This window comes from Xenopus tropicalis, chromosome 6 (assembly GCF_000004195.4).
Source record: "Xenopus tropicalis strain Nigerian chromosome 6, UCB_Xtro_10.0, whole genome shotgun sequence".
Classification (NCBI taxonomy): domain Eukaryota; kingdom Metazoa; phylum Chordata; class Amphibia; order Anura; family Pipidae; genus Xenopus; species Xenopus tropicalis.
In genome coordinates, this window is record NC_030682.2 from 109,494,645 (window position 1) to 109,517,595 (window position 22,951).

The 22,951-nt window shown below is 38.2% G+C and overlaps 2 protein-coding genes and 1 long non-coding RNA gene across 6 annotated transcripts in view; 2 read left to right on the top strand and 1 right to left on the bottom strand.

The window, feature by feature from the left end:
- impact (impact RWD domain protein) overlaps positions 1 to 7,105 on the top strand; it is a 34,631-nt gene extending 27,526 nt beyond the window's left edge. The window contains exons 6-11 of one of the 4 annotated variants that reach the window (XM_031903342.1): positions 250 to 375; positions 1,502 to 1,596; positions 3,964 to 4,037; positions 5,897 to 5,987; positions 6,477 to 6,611; positions 6,688 to 7,105. In XM_031903342.1, the coding sequence (XP_031759202.1) occupies positions 250 to 375; positions 1,502 to 1,596; positions 3,964 to 4,037; positions 5,897 to 5,987; positions 6,477 to 6,611; positions 6,688 to 6,780 (614 nt within the window). In that variant the 3' untranslated portion in view covers positions 6,781 to 7,105. 4 annotated transcript variants of the gene reach the window in all.
- An 8,027-nt stretch (positions 7,106 to 15,132) lies between these two features.
- LOC116411706 (histamine H3 receptor-like) lies at positions 15,133 to 19,448 on the top strand. The gene is made up of 3 exons (XM_031904501.1): positions 15,133 to 15,725; positions 17,216 to 17,382; positions 18,512 to 19,448. The coding sequence occupies exons 1-3, from the start codon at positions 15,449 to 15,451 to the stop codon at positions 19,274 to 19,276; spliced, it is 1,209 nt and encodes a 402-aa protein (XP_031760361.1). The 5' UTR covers positions 15,133 to 15,448; the 3' UTR covers positions 19,277 to 19,448.
- LOC116411707 lies at positions 18,198 to 22,499 on the bottom strand. Its single transcript, XR_004223301.1, has 2 exons — positions 19,425 to 22,499; positions 18,198 to 18,759 (listed from the first exon to the last, which is right to left on the bottom strand). It is a non-coding gene; the product is annotated as an uncharacterized LOC116411707 (long non-coding RNA).
- Positions 22,500 to 22,951: the final 452 nt, after the last annotated feature.

Genomic DNA, 22,951 nt, shown 5'->3' on the forward strand with positions numbered 1-22,951 from the left:
ATAAATATAGTCTTTTGAAATGCTGACGATGAATTTACATGAGGGTTGGTTAGGGTTGGTACTCCATAGCAGTAGTGGCTGGGGGCATTGAACATGTTTTTGCATGGGGGCCTGGTTAGGTTACACCATGTCATTAATTCTGTGCTTCACCCCAACCTGGCAGCACCTGTTAGGGGTTTGGGACAGAAGTCGGCTCGTGAGAGTTCTTAAAGGTATAGTTCTAAAACTTTCTTAACTCTGTTCTGAAAGCAGGACCCTGTTTAAAAAGTACATCAGAGGAAACCGATGTGGATGATGATTGTGAAATCCCAGCTGAGGAACTAAATGAGTCATTTAAAAACTCAATGCTTTTTGGACTTAATGATTCATCAGGAGGTACATGATTATACTAATTTCTGTATGTGACAGTTAAACCTGTGTATTGCCGTGCCTCAGTAAATACAGTATAACAGGATGTTTAGTTTCTCGATTCTTGTCCCTTTATTTGGTCCAACCCTTGTTTAGTACCATACTATATTATATAATAATCTCTTGTAGTTATAATACTATTACTTCAAGAGTACCCAGGACAGCTAAAAACCCTAAATCTTACTAGAATTGGCCTTTTGGCTAGGCACCCCCACTCAAATGTCTGGCCCTTCCCGATGCAGGAATGATTCATGCTATTCTGCATGTACTCCTGCACTCTCCTACACTGACAGAGCTGAACCTCTGAAAAATAAATGTCAAAGTTTATGTAAATCCAAGTAACTGTTCATGGCAGGAATGCTCCTATTGGGCCAGCCTCACAATTTCTGAACATATTTGCTATCCATTAAAGGAGAAGGAAAGGCAAATTCACTTGCGGGTGCCTAACATTTTGGCACTTGACTTTAATCACCTACCTTTTACCCCGGGCTGGTGCCCCTGCTCAGAGAGAACATCACCAGCCCGGGGTACCTGCAGCGTTTCCTGCTTTGCTAGCGCGCGCATGTGCAGTAGAGTGAAAAGCTGAACTTTAACAGAGAAGTCGGCTTTTCACTCTACTGCGCATGCGCCAGTCATTTATTCGTTGTAAAACGAAGGCAGAAGGCTGGTGCCGTTTTCTCCTAACAGGAACACCAGCCCGGGGTACAAGGTAAGCGATTAAAGTCACTTGGGGGTGCCTAAAATTTTGGCACCCCCAAGAGACTTTGCCTTTCCTTGTCCTTTAAATATACAGTATATCTCCAATTGAAATAATAACTTCTCCCTTTATTCCTTCTAATTTAGGAAAAAATTCTGACACATTTACTGTTTATGGTGTGACTTAACAGAAGCTGCTTCTGATTGATTCCCCTTTGTGACATAGAGGCAAGGCCATCTAGCTCCTTACATTTCTTTTCAGAAACTAGCATGCTATATTAACATCTGTAAGTAACTGCCAGAAAAACTCTACAAGACTTCAGGAATACACTGCAACAGAAAGGCATTGTGGCTGCAGTACCATTAATTACATTTAATTTTCCTTTTTGTTTGCTAGTTGAAGAAATACCTCCAATAATACATGGAGAAACAATAACCGACAGAAGAAGTACATTTCAGGCCCATTTGGCACCTGTGGTCAGCCCTTATCAGGTTTGTCTAGTCATAAAGGTATGATAGTAGTATCTGCTTCCTATATCTGCCATGCCTTCTGTTGTTGTTGATTGGCAGCTTCCAGTATTGTTATAGGGATACAGTGGCTTGCAAAAGTATTTGGCCCCCTTGAACTTTTCCACATTTTGTCACATTACAGCCACAAACATGAATCAATTTTATTGGAATTCCACATGAAAGGCCAATACAAAGTGGTGTACACGTGAGAAGTGGAAGGAAAATCATACATGATTCCAAACATTTTTTACAAATAAATAACTGCAAAGTGGGGTGTGCGTAATTATTCAGCCCCCTGAGTCAATACTGTGTAGAACCCCCTTTTGCTGCAATTACAGCTACCAGGCTTTTAGGGTATGTCTCTACCAGCTTTGCACATCTACAGACTGAAATCCTTGCCCATTCTTCTTTGCAAAACAGCTCCAGCTCAGTCAGATTAGATGGACAGCGTTTGTGAACAGCAGTTTTCAGATCTTGCCACAGATTCTCCATTGAATTTAGATCTGGACTTTGACTGGGCCATTCTAACACATGGATATGTTTTGTTTTAAACCATTCCATTGTTGCCCTGGCTTTATGTTTAGGGTCGTTGTCCTGCTGGAAGGTGAACCTCCGCCCCAGTCTCAAGTCTTTTGCAGACTCCAAGAGGTTTTCTTCCAAGATTGCCCTGTATTTGGCTCCATCCATCTTCCCATCAACTCTGACCAGCTTCCCTGTCCCTGCTGAAGAGAAGCACCCCCAGAGCATGATGCTGCCACCACCATATGTGACAGTGGGGATGGTGTGTTCAGAGTGATGTGCAGTGTTAGTTTTCCGCCACACATAGTGTTTTGCATTTTGGCCAAAAAGTTCCATTTTGGTCTCATCTGACCAGAGCACCTTCTTCCACATGTTTGCTGTGTCCCCCACATGGCTTGTGGCAAACTGCAAACGGGACTTCTTATGGTTTTCTGTTAACAATGGCTTTCTTCTTGCCACTCTTCCATAAAGGCCAACTTTGTGCAGTGCACGACTAATAGTTGTCCTATGGACAGATTCCCCCACCTTAGCTGTAGATCTCTGCAGCTCCCCCAGAGTCACCATGGGCCTCTTGGCTGCATTTCTGATCAGCGCTCTCCTTGTTCGGCCTGTGAGTTTAGGGGGACGGCCTTGTCTTGGTAGGTTTACAGTTGTGCCATACTCCTATTTCTGAATGATCGCTTGAACAGTGCTCGGTGGGAAGTTCAAGGCTTTGGAAATCTTTCTGTAGCCTAAGCCTGCTTTAAATTTCTCAATAACTTTATCCCTGACCTGTCTGGTGTGTTCTTTGGACTTCATGGTGTTGTTGCTCCCAATATTCTCTTAGACAAACTCTGAGGCCGTCACAGAGCAGCTGTATTTGTACTGACATTAGATTACACACAGGGGCACTCTATTTAGTCATTAGCACTCATCAGGCAGTGTCTATGGGCAACTGACTGCACTCAGACCAAAGGGGGCTGAATAATTACGCACACCCCACTTTGCAGTTATTTATTTGTAAAAAATGTTTGGAATCAGGTATGATTTTCCTTCCACTTCTCACGTGTACACCACTTTGTATTGGTCTTTCACGTGGAATTCCAATAAAATTGATTCATGTTTGTGGCTGTGTAATTTGACAAAATGTGGAAAAGTTCAAGGGGGCCGAATACTTTTGCAAGCCACTGTATTTACAGCTTCAGTATACAATATATAGTGCAAGAGAAGTAGTGTGGTTACTTACTTAGTAAACATATTTTTGCCCATCCTTTTATTGGCGTCATTCACTTTGCCTATTGGGCAAATGAATACATTTAACATTGCAGGGCTGTTTTTGTACAAATTGTATGCCTGTCCCAGGACAGATTGAGAATTTGAATGTCAAAAGCCTGTGTTAACAAATCAGTATTAACAACTTCAAAGATGTATAATGTATGTTAATCACACAGCTAAATATGGATATTATATATCCATATTCATCAAGAATATTGGTGTTTTTTTATGTCTTTATGCCCATGTTTTGCTGTAAAACCTGAATGCTAAGCCCATAAAAACTACTGTATTGTGTATTATTGTTCTTTTTAAAAACAAGCAAACCAGAAATCACTAGGGGGTGCCAATATGTTAGTCACTGACCATTGAATCAATTTTTTGCAATTTTTACCTAAGAGGAGCACCAGCTGGGGGGGAAAACATATTGACTGGAATCACTGCAGGGGGTGGGTTGTACAGTAGTGTTAATATTGCCACCCCCAATGAATCCAGGATTCCTTGTAGTTTTTAAATAAGAAAAAGTGTCCAGAAAAGTGCTTTGAATTACTCACTGAAGTTTTTTTGTTACTTTTTTAGGTCAAGCTGATACTGAATAAGCTTTATGAGAACAAGAAAATAGCCACAGCTACTCACAATATTTATGCATATAGGTCAGTCATTTATCGAAACTGTATTTTTAATAGTGGGGGAGTACTGTACCAATATTATGCATTTCTACATGAAACAACCATCAGTATGTAAAGCAGTCTGTTGCACATACACATAGAATGTCCTGCTTTAATTGCAGTGAAATTAAACTACAGGTATGTGACATGAAGCTCCGCCCCTTTTGCTTTTTGAGCACTCCTTTTCTTTCCAACTATGATGACCTCAAAGAGGTGCCTACTGATTTGATTTTAATTGCAGCAGAGGCAGTCAGCTTGCCCAGCAGGCACCTCTTTAAAGTCTTCATAGTCAGGAGCAGGGAGGAAGGTAGGTTGTTTTGGGGATTTGGTTAGAGCAGTGAAAAGCATTGTACTGCTGCATAAGTGCACCTTATTTTTCAAAGTGATGCAGTTTGTCACCGTTTGTTCCACAGCATAATAAATAGGCCCCCTCAATGTTTTCCTGCTTCCATCTGCCTGTGTCATGTTGTACTTATTGTACTGAATCTGCCTGTTTGGTGTAGACATAGATATTCTGAGACAATTTGCAATTGGTCTTCATTTATTTCATTTTTTCATTTATTTAGGTTTCTGTTTTGCACTCCTACAGTTTGGTTTTCAACAGCTAACCAGTTGCTAGGGTCTTATTTACCCTAGCAACCAGGCAGTGGCTTGAATGAGAGACTGGTATATATATGTAAGGTAATGAACGAAAATTAAAAAAAGTTTTGAGATCCTATTCAGCTGATGAGCCCTAGCTTAGGTGCATTGCTGTATCTTTGACCATCAGGGACTAATGACACAACCTGATTACACCTTACACAACTGCAGAGGGAACGTTTGCTACACACCACTGAGTGTCCCTGTCATTTAGCCAATTGTCATCTTATTGATTGCTTTGTGTTCAATACCAGGGGTTTTATTATGTTGGGTTGAAAAACCCAACATACTGTTCGGGCTTCTTTTGCAAAATGGATATACATTTATTATTATATATTTTGTGTGATGTTTTTAATCCTTTTTAAGTACTTAATTGACACTTATGGGGTTAAAATACATGTATGTTCAGGCTGGGGGTGTGTGTATTTAAATGCAACTGTGTGATGGCACCTGTGTAGCTTCTGATGAAGCGACGAGAAGCCATGAAATGTGTTAAGCTGTAGGCGCTTAACTCTGTAATGGTTTTAATGGACTGTATAAAGGTGATATTTTAATGGAAGGATGTTCCTGTGCTCCGTCTACAATCTATTTATATAAAGTAATTGTAAGTCTACTAGAAAAATAATTAATTAAACCCAATAGGATTGTTTTGCCTCCAATTAGGATTAATTATATCTTAGTTGGGATCATATACAAGATACTGTTGTATTAGTACAGAAAAAAAAATCTTTTTAAAAAATTTGACTTATATAATTAAAATTGAGTTTGTGGGAGATGCCCTTGCTGTTATTCGGAGCTTTGTGGATGACAGATACCTGTATACCATATGCATATTAAGGGTTTGCTATTACTTTCTCTGTAAGCATGCAATAAAATATAAACGGTATTGGGGTAGTTATCATACTGTTCGATCTTCTGAGCTAATAGTCACTATTTCCATAGTTTCAGATAAAATAACCCTATCTCCCCACACACTGGCTACAATGAAACAAAAAATTAATGTATGGTTTGAACAGAACATTTCTTATGTTTTCACCGCTAAAAAACTGTATAGGATAACCTTCCTTTAATCCAAAAGAAAATTATTTGCTAATATTTGTAGTTTGCCTTCCCTTGCCTGACTGAGTATATATGGAACTTTGTAACTGTCCTGCTGCTTTTGTACTGTGTGATTATATCGTTATTGTCCTGGTACACTTTCACAGGATATATATCAAAGAGCAGAATTCTTTTATACAAGATTGTGAGGATGATGGTGAAACAGCAGCAGGAAAACGAATGCTCCACCTTATGCAGGTATTATTCTAATGACAGAACAAGTGGCACATGCCTGCATTTTCCTTAAATTACCTGCTCTAGTGATATTATAATGTCTATACAATGTTACCTTACAATGTTACCGTCCTCATTGGAAAGAAAATAATACCCTCTCCATAGCAAGGTTCAGTGGTGTAGCTTATTCTGTACAGAAAACCTTGTTTATATACATATATAAATATCCCCTGTCTATATTAATATATATATATTAATATGGACAGGGGATACCATGCTGTTTCCTTTTCTAAGGTAAAATAAAATGTAAGCCATTGATGAAGTAAACCCATACTAAAGTTATGGGATGTGTTATCCGAAAACTTAGAATCCAGAAAGCTCCAAAGTACAGGAAGGCCATCTTCCATAGTCTCAGTGTGATTCAAATACAGTAATTCACATGTATTAAAAAAATGAATACAAGGATGTTAAAAAAATTTTTTATAACACACTTTTTTATTTTTGTAACCCAAGATATTGGATGCACGTGATGTCATGGTAGTGGTTTCACGCTGGTATGGAGGTATCCTCCTTGGACCTGATCGCTTCAAACATATCAACAACTGTGCAAGAAACATATTAATGGAACACAAGTACTGTAGTGCTGGGGTGAGGTAGCACATCGGCATACGTTTTATAAATGCATCTTTCTCTATTTTTTTCTATATCTATGTCTTATTCTCAGATCTTAATTTTTGTGTTCCAGGAAGAGTCTTCTAAGCAAACTGCAAAGAGCAAAAAAGTTGGCAAAGAATGCAAAAAGAAGGCAGACCATTGATATGTTGGGTATCACCTAATTATTCTTAGTGTTATTTAATTACATTTACCAACCCAACACCCTTTGTCTACAGTCAACCCACTATCAAAGTTTCTCCTATTCTTTTGTTATGTGTATTAGAGGAACAGACTCTCTTTATAGGCAGACATTGATTTTAAGGTGGAAGATTTTTGGTGGGAATATATAGGAAAGCCTTCATATCAGCAATGGTCATTACAGGCTATACTTACAAAATTAAGCCATTTTGTTTAATTTTTGATTAATAGATGCTACTGAAAGATGGATTGCTTTATGCAAATAAAAAAATTACTGGATTTTTTTTAAAGACTGGCTTTTTATTTAAAAGGTTTAGGCTAAAGGACAGACAAAGGTGACAGGTAACCTAACCAAGCTAATAATAATTGTCCATTTGCATGGTGTGTTTTTCAGTGAAATGAGCAGGACATCCTGTGCTTAACCAGTTCTTTTCTTCTGTGTATACAGTAGAGGAGCCAGAGTGCCAAGTCCCACCCAATAGCTGCACTGTTGCCTCAGCTCCAACTACACAGTGGTTGGCACAGGATATGGTGCTTAAAGGGTTACACACGATAAATGTAAACAAGGCACCTGGGCCAGATGGAATACACCCTCGGGTACTGAGAGAGCTAGGGGCAGAATTGCAGTGGCCCTTGTTTCTGATATTCTCAGACTCGCTTTCATCAGGTATGGTACCTAGGGATTGGAAGAAGGCGAATGTCATTCCTATATTTAAAAAGGGAGTAAGATCTCAGCCTGGGAATTATAGGCCAGTAAATTATTTGAAAGCTTGTTAAGGGATCACATACAAAATTATGTACTGGAGAATGCCATTATGAGCAGTAATCAGCATGGCTTTATGAAGGACAGGTCATGTCAGACCAATTTAATTGCTTTTTATGATGAGGTAAGTAAGAAGCTGGACAGTGGGGATGCAGTAGATATAATCTATCTGGATTTTGCCAAAGCATTTGATACCGTTCCCCACACGACTGCTTTCTAAGCTAAGGTCTATTGGTCTTAGTAAAGTCATTTGCACATGGATTGAAAACTGGCTACAGGATCGGGTACAGAGGGTGGTTGTTAATGGTACATTCTCTACTTGGAATAAGGTCCTCAGTGGGGTCCCTCAGGGTTCTGTACTGGGTCCACTTTTGTTTAATTTGTTCATAAATGACTTGGGGGAGGGTATTATGAGTAATGTATCAGTGTTTGCAGATGACACAAAACTCTGCAGACCAGTCAATTCTATCCAGGATGTGACATCCTTGCAGCAGGATCTTGACCAACTGGCAATCTGGGCAGCTAAGTGGCAGATGAGATTTAATGTGGATAAATGTAAGGTCATGCACCTGGGATGTAAAAATATGCAAGCCCCGTATACCCTTAATGGGACTGCACTAGGCAAATCCATAATGGAGAAGGACCTTGGAGTCCTTGTAGATAATAAACTTGGCTGTAGCAAGCAATGCCAGGCAGCAGCTGCAAGGGCAAACAAGGTTTTGAGCTGTATTAAAAGGGGTATAGATTCACGGGAGGAGGGGGTTATTCTTTCTCTTTACAGAGCACTGGTAAGGCCCCATCTAGAATATGCTGTTCAGTTTTGGTCTCCAGTGCTCAAACGGGACATTATTGAGTTAGAGAGGGTCCAGAGAAGGGCAACTAAGCTGGTAAAGGGTATGGAAAGTCTCAGTTATGAAGAAAGACTGCCCAAGTTGGGTCTGTTTACACTGGAGAAGAGGCGCTTAAGAGGTGACATGATAACTATGTATAAATATATAAGGGATCATATAATAACCTTTCTAATGTTTTATTTACCAGTGGGTCCTTCCAACGGACACGAGGGCACCCACGCCGTTTAGAAGAAGGGAGGTTCCATTTAAATATTCGAAAGGATTTTTTTACTGTGAGAGCTGTGAAGTTGTGGAATTCCCTCCCCGAATCAGTTGTACTGGCTGATCATTATATAACTTTAAGAAGGGGCTGGATGGATTCTTAGCAAGTGAGGGAATACAGGGTTATGGGAGATAGCTCTTAGTACAAGTTGATCCAGGGACTGGTCCGATTGCCATCTTGGAGTCAGGAAGGAATTTTTTCCCCTCTGCGGCAAATTAGAGAGGTTTCAGATGGGGTTTTTTGCCTTCCTCTGGATAAACTAGTAGTTAGGCAGTTTAGATATATAGGCATTATGGGAATATCAAAAATAGAAAATCCGGATTTTTTCAAAGCATAGAGAAAAGCAGCCAAAAAGAAGTTTACATTAAAAAAAGTATAAATTTTATTTGATCCATATGTAAAAACAAGAAGCCTTACGCGTTTCGTACCATGAGGTACTTAATCATAGGCTCTATAGGCATTATGGTTAACCGTGATGGACGTATGTCTTTTTTCAACCCAACTTACTACGTTACTATGTCCTTCAACCATTATAAGTCTAGCATTGCTGATAACAAAAATACAGATACTTTATGAATTAAAAAAATGAGTTGGCATTATATTTAAAATATTATGTAACTGACAAAAAATGTGCCTTCATATTTCTAATAGAATTTTCCATTCTATGAGATGTTCATATATGTCAGTATTTACATTCTGGTCAGGTGCTTGTTTTTTTCTCACTTGTAACTTTTTATAAAGTTATAGGTGATTGTTAGTGAGTGAGACAGGTGTCAGGCAATGTAAGGGTAAATTGGTTTGAATTTTTAGACCTTCAAAGTCTTTTCCAGGTTTTCTATCAGATAGAAAAGATGAACAGGTGGGGGTTGAACTTTAGATGTCAGTCAATAATGGTTGGACCGCTCCCACTCCTCTCTGGTCAGAACACAGAACCACCTGTCAGAACTGAGCCAAGTTAAGCGGTTCCCATTCATGATAGTGCCATGGACTCCCCAGTTTCACTAACATCCTCCTTTGGGTTATCTCTTTGCTCTGACTCCCCCTCTCACTCTAATAGAAACAAAATGTTGTTCTACCTCCAACTTCACTAACTCCCCTTTCCCCCTCTCTGATCACAATCTGCTCACATTTCAACTCTCGCTAACTCCCTCTACACCATCTGCTGTCCCCCAAACATGCACATACCGAGACCTGCAATCCCTAAACACGTCACAGCTCTCTTCTTCCTTTGACTCTCTTCATTCTAACATCCTAACTGTCTCTTGTCCTAATCAGGCTACCTCTGTCTACTACAGCACACTCGCCACTGCCCTTAATGAGCTTGCTCCTGCCAAGACAAAACGCACTCCAACCCTGGCACACTGCTCATACCAAATCCCTCCAAAAACGTACACTTGAGCGCCGCTGGCGCAAATCAAGGTCAGAGTCAGATTTCTGCAGCTACAAATCTGCTCTGCTCTCCTACAACACCACCCTCTGCCAAGCTAAACAAACCTATTTCACTGCACTTATTAACTCCCTCTCTAAAAAAACCTGCACAACTCTTCTCTACCTTTAACTCTCTGCTGTCCCCTCCTCCACCCCCTCCGTGTGCTTCAGTCACTGCTCAAGCTATTGCAGAGCACTTTAAAAATAAAATTGACACCATCCGAAGTGACATTGCACAACTTAATCCCCATAACCATTCCCCCCCCTCCCTACATGCTACCCAGTCTCTTCTTGGCTCCTTCTCCCCAGTGACTGAAGAGGAAGTCTCAAAACTGTTGTCTTTCTCTCACCTTACTACCTGCCCACTTGATCCCATTCCTACCAAACTTCCACGTAATGCCAACCCCTGTCTTATCTTAACTCATCTATTCAATCTCTCGCTCTCTACTGGAATCTTTCCCTCCCAACTGAAACATGGACTTGTAACCCCTATTCTGAAAAAACCCTCCCTTGATCCCTCCAATCCTACTAACCTCCGACCTATCTCTCTGCTCCCATTCATCTCCAAACTGCTTGAGCGCCTAGTATACAACCGACTGACGCTATTCCTCTCTGACAATAACCTCCTGGATCCCCTACAATCTGGTTTTAGACAACAACACTCCACCGAAACTGCTCTAACCCAACTAAAGCCAAAAAACACTACTCGCTACTAATACTTCTTGATCTCTCTGCTGCTTTTGATACTGTGGATCACCCTCTTCTCCTCCAGACTCTCCGCTCTCTTGGCCTTCGTGACACTGCCTTATCCTGGTTTTCATCTTATCTCTCAGATCGATCCTTCAGTGTCTCTTACAATGGGGAATCATCTTCTCCCCTGCCTCTTTCTGTCGTGGTTCCTCAAGGCTCTGTCCTGGGCCCCTTACTATTGTCTCTCTATACCTCCTCACTTGGCAAATTAATCAATTCTTTCGGCTTTCAGTACCACCTCTATGCTGACAAACTCAGATCTATCTTTCCTCTCCTGATCTCAACCCAGAGCTTCTAACTCGCGTCTCTTCCTGCCTGTCCGCTATCTCCACTTGGATGTCCCAACGTTACCTTAAACTAAACCTCTCTAAGACTGAACTGGTTCTCTTTCCCCCATCCAATGCCCACATTGTTTCCAAGGTATCTATAACGGTTAACAATTCTACCATCACCCCATCTTCCCAGGCCCGGTGCCTTGGGGTTATCCTTGATTCTGCCCTGTCCTTCACTCCTCATATCCAATCACTTATCAAATCATGTCACTTTCACCTAAGAAATATCTCCAAAATATGATCATTTATCACCCAAGATGCTGCCAAAATTCTTATTCACTCTCTTATAATATCTCGCCTGGACTACTGTAACTCCCTATAAATTGGCCTTCCCCTCCAAAGACTGTCCCCTCTCCAGTCCATAATGAATACTGCTGCCAGGCTCATACACCTCTCCAACCGCTCCTCCTCTGCCGTGCCACTCTGCCAATCCCTGCACTGGCTTCCCCTACCATCCAGGATAAAATTCAAACTAATGACTCTCACATTTAAAGCAGTTCATAACTGCCCCACCCTACATCTCTGAACTCATCTCTAGGTACCATCCAACCCGCTTGTTACGCTCCTCTACTGACCTGCTCCTCTACTCCTCTCTCATTCCCTCCTCACATGCTCGCATTCAAGGCTTTGCAAGGGCTGCCCCCCTTCTCTTGAATTCGCTCCCACAAACTGTCAGACTTTCTCCCAATCTCTCTGCCTTCAAGAGATCTCTAAAAACACATTTATTCAGAGAAGCTTACCCTAATCTAGTTTAGCAATACCCTGTGCCACACCTCTCACAACTCTGGTCATGCCCACTCCCACACCTTGTGTCTCAACCCTTTCTCCTTGTAGATTGTAAGCTCTTTTGGGCAGGGCCCTCTTCACCTCTTGTATCGGTTATTGGTTGCTTTATATGTTATTCTGCATGTCCAGTGTATGTAACCCACTTATTGTACAGCGATGCAGAATATGTTGGCGCTTTATAAATAAATGTTAATAATAATAATAATAAATAAAATATTTTAGAATTCCACTACTTACATTGTACCACAAGCTGGTTTTAAAATGAGTTATACTTTAAAGTATCTTGCCTGATAGATGCAAGTAAATGTAAAGCACTATGTACAAACTTTATGCCTTAATGACTTTATTGGAACAATGGAACTGACTTCAATGGAAATGCAATCTGTTTGGCCGCCACAAGCAGACATACAGTCTTATGGGTAAAGTGTGAAACTGAACTAGAGACAAGATAAACAGCCATTTGTTAGCTCTGTTATATTGTTTCCCATAGGTAGTTAAAAAAAATTAGATCCATTTAATCCCCAAAAAGTACAAACAATATGAAAAAAGGGAATAGAGTATATGTATATACAACTGTTGGTTGTTTGTAAAGCTATAATAGGTTCTGGTGGTTGTGAACCCAGATCTGAAGCTCAAGCCTTATTTGAGGAAGTTTTAGAAGTCCTAGAGTAGAATAGCACATAGTCATTTCGAGCAGTTTGACTTACAATCAATCTTATATAGTTTTAGAGTAGTTGTGCACTACATACACCAGAGAAGTCTGCCATATTGACTCAAGGGATGAGAACATAATTTTGCCCCTTTATAGGTCCCTGGTAAGGCCTCACCTTGAGTATGCAGTGCAGTTTTGGGCTCCAGTCCTTAAGAAGGATATTAATGAGCTGGAGAAAGTGCAGAGACGTGCAACTAAACTGGTTAAGGGGATGGAAGATTTAAACTATGAGGTGAGACTGTCGAGGTTGTTTTCTCTGGAAAAGAGGCGCTTGCGAGGGGACATGATTACTCTGTACAAGTACATTAGAGGGGATTATAGGCAGATGGGGGATGTTCTTTTTTCCCATAAAAACAATCAGCGCAACAGAGGTCACCCCTATAGATTAGAGGAACAGAGCTTCCATTTGAAGCAGCGTAGGTGGTTTTTCACAGTGAGGGCAGTGAGGTTGGGGAATGCCCTTCCTAGTGATGTGGTAATGGCAGATTCTGTTAATGCCTTTAAGAGGGGCCTAGATGAGTTCTTGAACAATCAGAATATCCAAGGCTATTGTGATACTAATATCTACAGTTAGTACTAGTGGTTGTATTTATAGTTTATGTATGTGAGTGTATAGATTGGTAGGTGTGGGTTAGGTGTGCTGGTTTTACTTGGATGGGTTGAACTTGATGGACACTGGTCTTTTTTCAACCCTTTTCAACCCTATGTAACTATGTAACTATATTGGTACACCCACAAGCTTCCAGTGCCTATATGTTTACCATACTGGTATTTCAAGGGCTCAAATTCTCGTAACCTGTAAGGTATTTTCTTTTTATTGTGAGATCTCTAGCCATCTACCTATTTGACTGGCACAAACCTATTTTTTTTATTTTTATACAGATTTGTATTGCTCTACATTCAAATGTAAAAAGCATATTTATAAAGTAATCAACCCTTCTAGAAAGGAGAAGAGTATACTGGAATTATGCACCACTTGATAAGTGCATATATGTCCATTGAATGGGAAGTTTTACATTACAGTAATACACAACAATATGAGATGACCAATTATGTTTATAGGTTGTAGGGTTATAAGTTGTCTAGTGAAGGGATCAATGAAAACTTTCATACAGTGTCCTGAATCAAAGCTGGAACCTCAGCGCGCCATGCTATGGTAACCACTGTACCACCATGACAGTGACATCAAAAATGTTGGCTGGAAATAGGACACATGTTAATTTCAAATTCCAGGTACAGGCTCTATTATCAGGAATGCTTGGGACCTGGGGTTTTCTGGATAAGGGATCATTCCCCAATTTGGATCACCATACCTTAAAATCATTATACAATGATATGATATATGATTATACTATCATACAACATTAAATAAACCCAATAGGATTGTTTTGCCACCAGTGTGGATTCATGCAGTTTAGTTACTTTCAAGTACAAGGCACTGTTTTATTACTACAGAGAAAAATAATTTTTAAAAATTAGATATTTGTTTAAAATTGAGAAGGCCTTGCCATAATTTGGTTTCTAGATAAGGGGTCCCATGCCTGTAAGGGCAGTGACACATCTATCACTATTAGGACTAGGTGTTTTTAGCAATCTGGGTTTTTTTTTTTTCAAGCAGCCCTTACTTATAGTAGAAGGAAAGGTGTAATCACTGGGGAGTGCTAAATTGTTAGGCTCCTCCTAGTTATTGTAATCACTTACCTGATACCCCGGGTGCCCCTGTCAGCAGAAAACAGCACCACCTCAGGGTACCTGCATATAAATTATCCTCTTCCTCCTTTTTTCTTGATCCCGGGGGCCAACACATGTGCAGTACAGTGAAAAAAGCCGTTTTTTTTGTTAAAGTTCAGCTTTCACTCTACTACACAAGCGGCGCAAAGACACAAGCAGGGAGAGGATCACTCGCTCACAGGTATTGGGGCAGGTTTCTGCTAACTGGAGCACCGACCCAGGGTATCAGGTAAGTGATTACAATCACTGGGGGGGGCTTAATATTTTGCTACCCCCCAGTGATTATCATGGTCCAACAAGAGTCAGGAGAAGTGGAAAAGTACCAACAGTGCACCTAGCTTACAGTCAAATGTATTACTTTGCATAGAAAATACTGTAATTGCTTCTCTAAAGTCACAAGGCAATTAAATACTTATATGAGTGCAACTGTAGCATTCAAACTGATTAAACGAGATTATAAAGTGTACAGGGAAATGAGAATTGCCAATTTCCTATCTGTTTCTAAAATAGAATAGCATGTCTTTTGGGAAATTGCTCTGGGATTTCTTACTGTACCAGCAATGTTTTATATATATATATATATATATATATATATATATATATATATATATATATAGATATATATAGATATATATACACACACTAAATCCAAAAAACATAGAATTTACAGTATATAAATAGTAACATTTAGCTGGTTATGGTCATAGGTTTTCTGTTTTACAGTTGAATGTAGCGATCCATTTTGTAGCATTATAATAATAACAATAATTAAGTACTAGAATTGGCTCCACCTCCAGTTCTGCTTTTCCTATAAATTGATTTAGCTAAGCAATGTAACACACTAGCATACCTGTTACAATCCCAGACTGCAATTCACCTACTGCTTTCTTTGGCTTTTTAAAGGGCCACTCAGCAAGTCTTTGAACAGTGGGCTATTTTGTAAACTATTTTTCTGAATTCCTGTTTGGTAGACATAGAGTGAATGCTTCTCAATTGCTAAAATTTCTTGCACAGAAAAATGTTTCACTATACAGTTCAAGTAAATATGAAGCTGGTATTTTCCCTTTCAGGAAATGTCACAAACATTAACCAGACAAACACATCTCTTGTCGATGTCATGGGCACACAGAGTCCACAAATTACAATGATCATTTTAGTGACTGTTATTTCATGTCTTATTTTGGTCACAGTTCTGGGGAACACTCTTGTAATTTTAGCTTTCATTGAAGACAGAAGGCTTAGAAACCGGAGTAATTTCTTTCTTCTTAATCTGGCAATTTGTGACTTCTTTATTGGTAAGTATCTCAAAACTTTATAAATTGAAATAACATATCCCAGCCTCATATATACTATTTATATATATATATATATATATATATATGTGTATATATATATATATATATATATATATATATATATATATATATGTATATATATACACACACACACACACACACACTCATATATATATACTGTATATATACAGGTATGGGACCTGTTATCCAGTATGCTCGGACCTGGGGTTTTCCAGATAAGGGATCTTTCTGTAATTTGGATCTTCATGTATCTTAGTTGGGATCAAGTACAAGGTACTGTTTTATTATTACAAAGAAAAAAAGGAATCATTTTTAAATATTAGATTTTTTTGCTTATAATGGAGTCTATAGGAGATGGCCTTTCTGTAATATGGAACTTTCTGGATAACGGGTTTCCAGATAAGGGATCCCATACCTGTATATATAAAAAGCATTTAACTAAATAGTGGTCAGCTAGGGACTGCTAAATGTTCACTAATAAGTTTTTTCCCACCAAATATTCTAATGTAGCATTTTCTGGTCAATTAATATTCCTAGTCAATTAGTCAATCTATTATTTTTATAGAGACATACCTGCATGAGTAGTGATATAGATGAAATCCACAATGATGCAATTTAATTTAGTCTTACACATATTTGCAAGTATTGAAAATGTAAAAGTCCGCAAAAACAGGTATGGGATATGATATCTGGAAACCCGTTATGTAGAAAGCTTCAAATTGCAGGAAGGCCATCTCCCTTAGGCCTTAGTTTAATTAAATAATTTAGATTTTAAAAGGTAGTTTCCTTTTTCTATGTAAAAATAAAAAAATATATTGTATTTAATCACACCTAAGATATAATTAATGTGTTGATCCAAATAGAAAGATCCCATATCTGGAAAACCCCAGGTCCAGAGCATTCTGGATAACAGGTCTCATAGCTGTGCATAAAAAGATAGCTATAATGTCCATTTATTGGGGTATGGTCACCTGCTGTAATCACCTGCTGTAGCCTCTGTGTACATACAATTTTGTAGTAGGCATAGCTAAAGCTATGCCATAGTTAACTGTAGCCAGTCAGAGCACTAGAATGTGCACAGTTCAAACATGAGCAGCACCACAGTAGAAAAAAGATTTATTATTTTATCAATAAATGTTTATAAATTTGTTTGTCTCATGCAAACGCAGTAAGAATCTGCCTGTGTCTAGAGAACATTTTCCATACAGCTTGCATCATATAAAGCAGATAAATATTATATTAGTAGAAAAAACTGTAAAGGAGTTTTTTTTCTTATTCAAACCAGTTTTCCTTATTAATAAATTAGCAAGCATTTGACAAACAAACTTGAATTCACAAACTCGAAAATTGATAAATAAACCCATTAGTGTATCTCCAGAATGATCGTACTGAATTATAATAATTGAGCATCAGGTCTAAACTTTTCATTATTCATTTTTGACTCATAGATTTGTTTTATTTTTTCCTAGGTGCATTCTGTATTCCTTTCTATGTTCCATATGTGTTCACTGGGAAGTGGTTACTTGGGAAATTTCTCTGTAAATTGTGGCTAATTGTTGATAATCTCATGTGCACTGCGTCAGCATTCAATGTAGTCCTGATCAGTTACGACCGATTTCTCTCTGTCACTATGGCTGTGAGTATTCTCTTTTCATTTTCTTTCCATTGTGCTTTCTTCCTTTATTAAGTGTCCATTATTGAAAGTATGTTTGTAAATCCTTCATTTAATATTTTTAATGTATTTCTCACTAAAATGTATGCCTGTTTAAAAATAATGCAAGCATACAGCACATACATTAACACATTGCTCTACTGTGAGAATTTCCTTTAACCCCTTCAATCATTCATCAATTATTGTTTTCAGTTGCATCAGATACTGTTAATCTATCTTCAGAAAATCCATGAAAATCAGTACAGGTATGGGATCCCTTATCCAGAAACCCGTTATCCAGAAAGCTCCAAATTACAGAAAGCCCGTCTCCCATAGACTCTATTTTAATGAAATAATTCAGAATTTTAAAACTGATTTCTTTTTTCTCTGTAGTAATAAAACAGTACCTTGTACTTGATCCCAACTAAGATATAATTAATCCTTATTGGATGCAAAACAATCCTATTGGGTTTAAATAATGCTTTATTGATTTTTTAGTAGACTTAAGGTATGGAGATCCAATTACGGAAAGACCCCTTATGCGGAATACCCTTGGACCCGAGCATTCTGGATAATGGGTCCTATACCTGTACCAAAATGTATTGCATTAACTAGAAAAAAGAAAATGTATTATTACCTGTAACCTGTTTCTGCATTTCAAACCACTTCTTATTTGGTATAATCTGAAGTACAATAAAAAATAAAAGCTTGGACAATGCTCAATATTGGTATAGTGTGAATCAATCAAGATGACCAATTTTATCAGCTAGTTGGATACATTTCTAACAATTTGAGCAAAGTTTAAATTCGTGCATGATTCAGACTTTGATATTTTAGTATTCTATTCAAACTTTTGATGTTTTAGTATTCTATTCTATCACAGGAAAATTCAGTATGTTAAGTACTATTCATTACAGGCAACTGACTCAGCAAAGGTAGTTTAGTTACAGTTAAACAAAAGTTACTGTGTGTTGGTTCTTTACATATTTTTAACATTTTATTTGAATGCATAAAGAAAATATTTTGTCATAAAGTAGATTCAAAATTTTGAAACACATATTATGTTACATCCTGTAATACAGATGCTTATATTTTGTGTCCTTCTTTCCCCAAGGTTTTGCACCGATCAATTGAAAAGGAGCATGGCCGAACTGTGCTGAACATGGCTTTAGTTTGGATTCTGGCTTCCCTCTTGTACAGCCCAGCTATCATTTTCTGGGAATATGTTGATGGTGATAAATCCATTCCCACAGACCTCTGTCTTCCTGGATACTTTTATGCTTGGTACTTTCTTCTAGGGGCATCGACATTTGATTTTCTTCTGCCTTTGTTAAGCATTTCCTTTTTCAACTTGAGCCTCTACTGTAACATTAGGTCACGGAGCAGAAAAAAGCAACACATTGTCACATCTCCCATTGACTCAAACTTAGATGGAAATCCAGCTAGGCCATACATCATATCAGGCAATGATTTTCATAATGGAGCAGTAAAAGACTTAAACACACCCCAGTATAAAAAGGGCAAGAGATCTTTGTGCTGTTTTTTCAGTAATGTTTTGCCTTTGCATAGGGATCAGCAGACAGTGAGGTATAATGTTCATGTTATTAAACTCTCCCGGGACAAGAAAATTGCCAAATCCCTCTCAGTTCTTGTTTGTGTTTTTGGCATGTGTTGGGCTCCTTACTCACTTCTCATGACAATCCGTGCAGCTTGCCATGATAATTGTATTGATTCCTATTGGTATGATATCACATTTTGGCTGCTCTGGATTAATTCCTCAGTAAACCCATTTCTATATCCTTTGTGCCACGAAAGCTTTAGGAAAGCATTTGCCAAAGTATTTTATAAATACATAAAGAATAAAAACTTAAAGCCATGAAGACTTAATTCTAAGATTCTTACACATGAGGACTAACTTAGGTTATGAAAATGGAAATAGATTTCTGATGCAACTTTTACAATGCCTTCTAAAACATGGAAGGGCCAAACTGGGAGTAATAACATCAACTTAAACAAAATGTACTTACTGTTAGAAGCAATAAATACTTTTTTTCATTTTCAACATGAGCTGGAAAATATGGCTGGTTATGAAAATGTTTTTGCCAACATGTTTAATAAAAAAAAACTATTTTTTATTTTCATTCTGAATTACTGTGTACTGAAGAATCAGGTTTTCTTTTTACCCTTGCTACCTCCCTCCCCCCCACAGAATCTAGGGGACCTTATTTACAGATAAATAATGAGCTCTGTGTAAATGAAAACCCCCCTTTTCCAAGGTGTTGTCTGTTTCTCTGTTTTACAGATAAGGAGGAGTTTAGATGGGAAGAGTAATTTGATTCACAATCTTCTCCCCTCTTACATTTACTCTGAAGGAGCAATTGTGGAGGATCAGCAAAGAGTAAAATAAAAGCGTTTCATTTTTAATGAAATATGCACAGTGAATTTTCAACCTATGCTCATTTATTTGGGCTCATGCTTAATAAAAGTCTTTATTGTGCCTTTAATATATTGAATAGTATTTTCTGTTTCATGAGATTAGTTCTTATGAAAGCAAAGAGTCAAAGTCACAGAAACCTTAAAGGGTCAGTGTAACCCCCTTTCAAAACAAGTTCAAAGAATAGGGCTTGTGCTGAGCATACCTTTTGTCTATTGTTTTAATCACAAAAAATCTGTGTTTTTTGTTATTTCTTGAGCTAAAAAAGGTAAATATGGAAACTGAAGCTACTCCATCTTTGGCCCTTGCAGGGTAGATAATTAGAAGTGCACAGATAACCCCCCCCCCTGCATAATGGACTGCTTACCTGTAGGCAAAGGGTATGTTCAGCAGCGCCACATGAAATGTAATGATATTGTTTGTGCTATATCAGCTGTAAATATGAATGCTTCTTACTTACTAACATAGGCTGTGTATTAACTGTATACATTTTTACCATCCTTCCTAGATTTACATAATAAAATATGGAACACATTTATTGTTTGAATTGTATCTGACTTCACCCCATACAAGACATGGACATTTTATGTTTAAAAACACAACTGATTTGGAAAACCCCAATCACAAAATAAAAAAGTGTATAGATTTATGAAGGTTCCTTACAGCAGAAATAAACACAAAAGCTCATAACCCGCATGGATTTGGGCACACAAAGAAAATTAAGTAGTATAAGAGCCACATAACTTCTGAGTAAATTGATATCACGTATTTATATAGTATGGCTTCTAAAGACCCCAAAATATGAATAGTGCATTCTAATTTTCATGGCTGACACTTTGGCCCCTGCTAGCAAAACTCACTGTGTTTTTAACAAAAGACCCCACAACAGTAGGATAATCACACAAAATCATATATTATTTAAAGATACAGTGAAAGATGGGCGAAATGATTTGTGCAGCGAAAAAATTCACAGCATGACAGTAAAATTCGATGTGGGCGTCGCTTTCTATGACACGTGCATCGGCTTCTTAACGCGCGTGTCAAAGGAACACTACACATGCATCAAAAGCCAATGCGCGCATCACAGAAAGTGACACCCGCATCAAAGGAAACGCTGAATTTTACTGTTGCGTGGCGAATTATTTTGCCCATCCCTACCACTGACTGCTATTTTATGTGGTGTAAATAAAGCAACTATGTTTTTTTCATTATTTTAAGCTGCCAATCTGCAAATATTTGATTAATTTGAACTTTGCAACATTTATTTTTTTACTAGCCCTAGAGTACAAAGACATAAAGTCATAAAGGCCATAGGTTTTTCTAAGTAATTAAATATGCCATATATATACAGTATATGATTACCCAACTATCTGAAATGTAGAGACTAAAATTAAAAAGGGCATTAGCATTTTTATGGTTGGCTCTTTGGCCCAATCAGAGGTGCCTAACAATAAGATAACTGCTAAATGTCACATATATTTTGAAAGTAAATATGTCTTTAAGCACAAAACTACACAATTTGTACGAAATTTCCAGTGATAGGCCCAAAAGTTGAAGTTTACAGCAATTGTTATCCCATTTAGCTCTGTGCACAAAGACAGTTTAATCTAAGTATGAATGTCTGACATCACCTGAACAATTTTATACAGAAATTGGGAATATTATCTGGAAACCCGCTATGCAGGCACAGCCCTTTCGACAGTTTATTTAAAGAAATTCTTACTGATTTGCTTTTTCTCTAATAAACAGTAGTCAGATCCTCGTACCTGATAAATAAGCAATAACAAACCTTTATTAATGGCAAAACATTGTTTTTTTTAATAATTAAATGTTTATAGTAGGCTTAAGACACAGTCCTTCAAATTACAGAAAGACCCCATATCCAAAATGTCACAAACATTCTGCATAATAGATTCCATTCTTGTACCACATATAGGTTGCCCAAACAGATGACTATTACAGACTTAGAAATATCAAAATAAATCACAATTTTCTTTGCAGAAACACACAGTGATCTTTATAAATGAAGAGGTTTTTACAAAATTTGTGGATATTGACTTTGGAGCATTAGTCAGACTAGTTCCTCAGCTGTCCTGGACTTCCTATAGTCTGTCCCAGTCACTACTTTCATGAATGAGAAAACTTCATGTATGAGGGAAGCTGGAAGTGAAGGACTGCACGGTCCCCTATCAAGCGCTTCTGTTTCATATAGTAACTCATATTGGCTTCTTGTAAAATTGATAGGTAATCAAGGGCAAATAGAGAGCATCTAACTCTTCTAGTTGTTGATAAAAGTGGTCTATTGTCAATTAAAGGGCCAAAGACAAAGAAAGTAGTGTCTATGTTCTTGGCACTTCAGGAAAGTTGCAGCTCAGCAGCTTGCTGCTGGGAAAACATAAAGTTTCTGTAATTGCAAGGTAAGTAGGTTTAGACCCGGTAAACAAAAGCTTCCAAGTGCACTTTTACTTGCCTTGCGACAAAAAAACGCAAACAAACACGTTATGTGGATTTTTCGCCGTTTTGCGAATTATTCAGCAAAGAGTAACAGGACAGATTCGCTCATCACTACTCCCTGCAGCCAGTCCTTAGTTACATACTTAGGTACACTCACATACATAAACCATATATACCAATATCAATACTAACTGTAGATATTAGTATCACAATAGCCTTGGATACTATGCTTGTTCAAGAACTCATCCAGGCCCCTCTTATAGGCATTAACAGAATCTGCCATCACAACATCACTAGGAAGGGCATTCCCCAACCTCACTGCCCTCACTGTGAAAAACCACCTATGCTATGAACAAAAGGCCTTTTTCCTTAAGCTTTTGATCCTAATAACCAAAGACACCCCAAAGGACAAAGAAAGGCTTTCTATTTCCCAAGTCTCCTTTAAACCTACTTTCATTTATTTATATACATTTACATTTTTAAGAAGATGAAGTGAACCTTGGAAAATACTATTAATATGTCAACATGGTGTTTAGAAAGATCCCTAAACCAAGGCTTTTTTTTCCCCCAAACAAGTGCACCATCCTGGGGGAAAAAAGAATTAGGATATGGCCCCACAAGGCAAATATTGCTCTGTGGTGCTTGCACAGAAGTACCCTGGGCAGT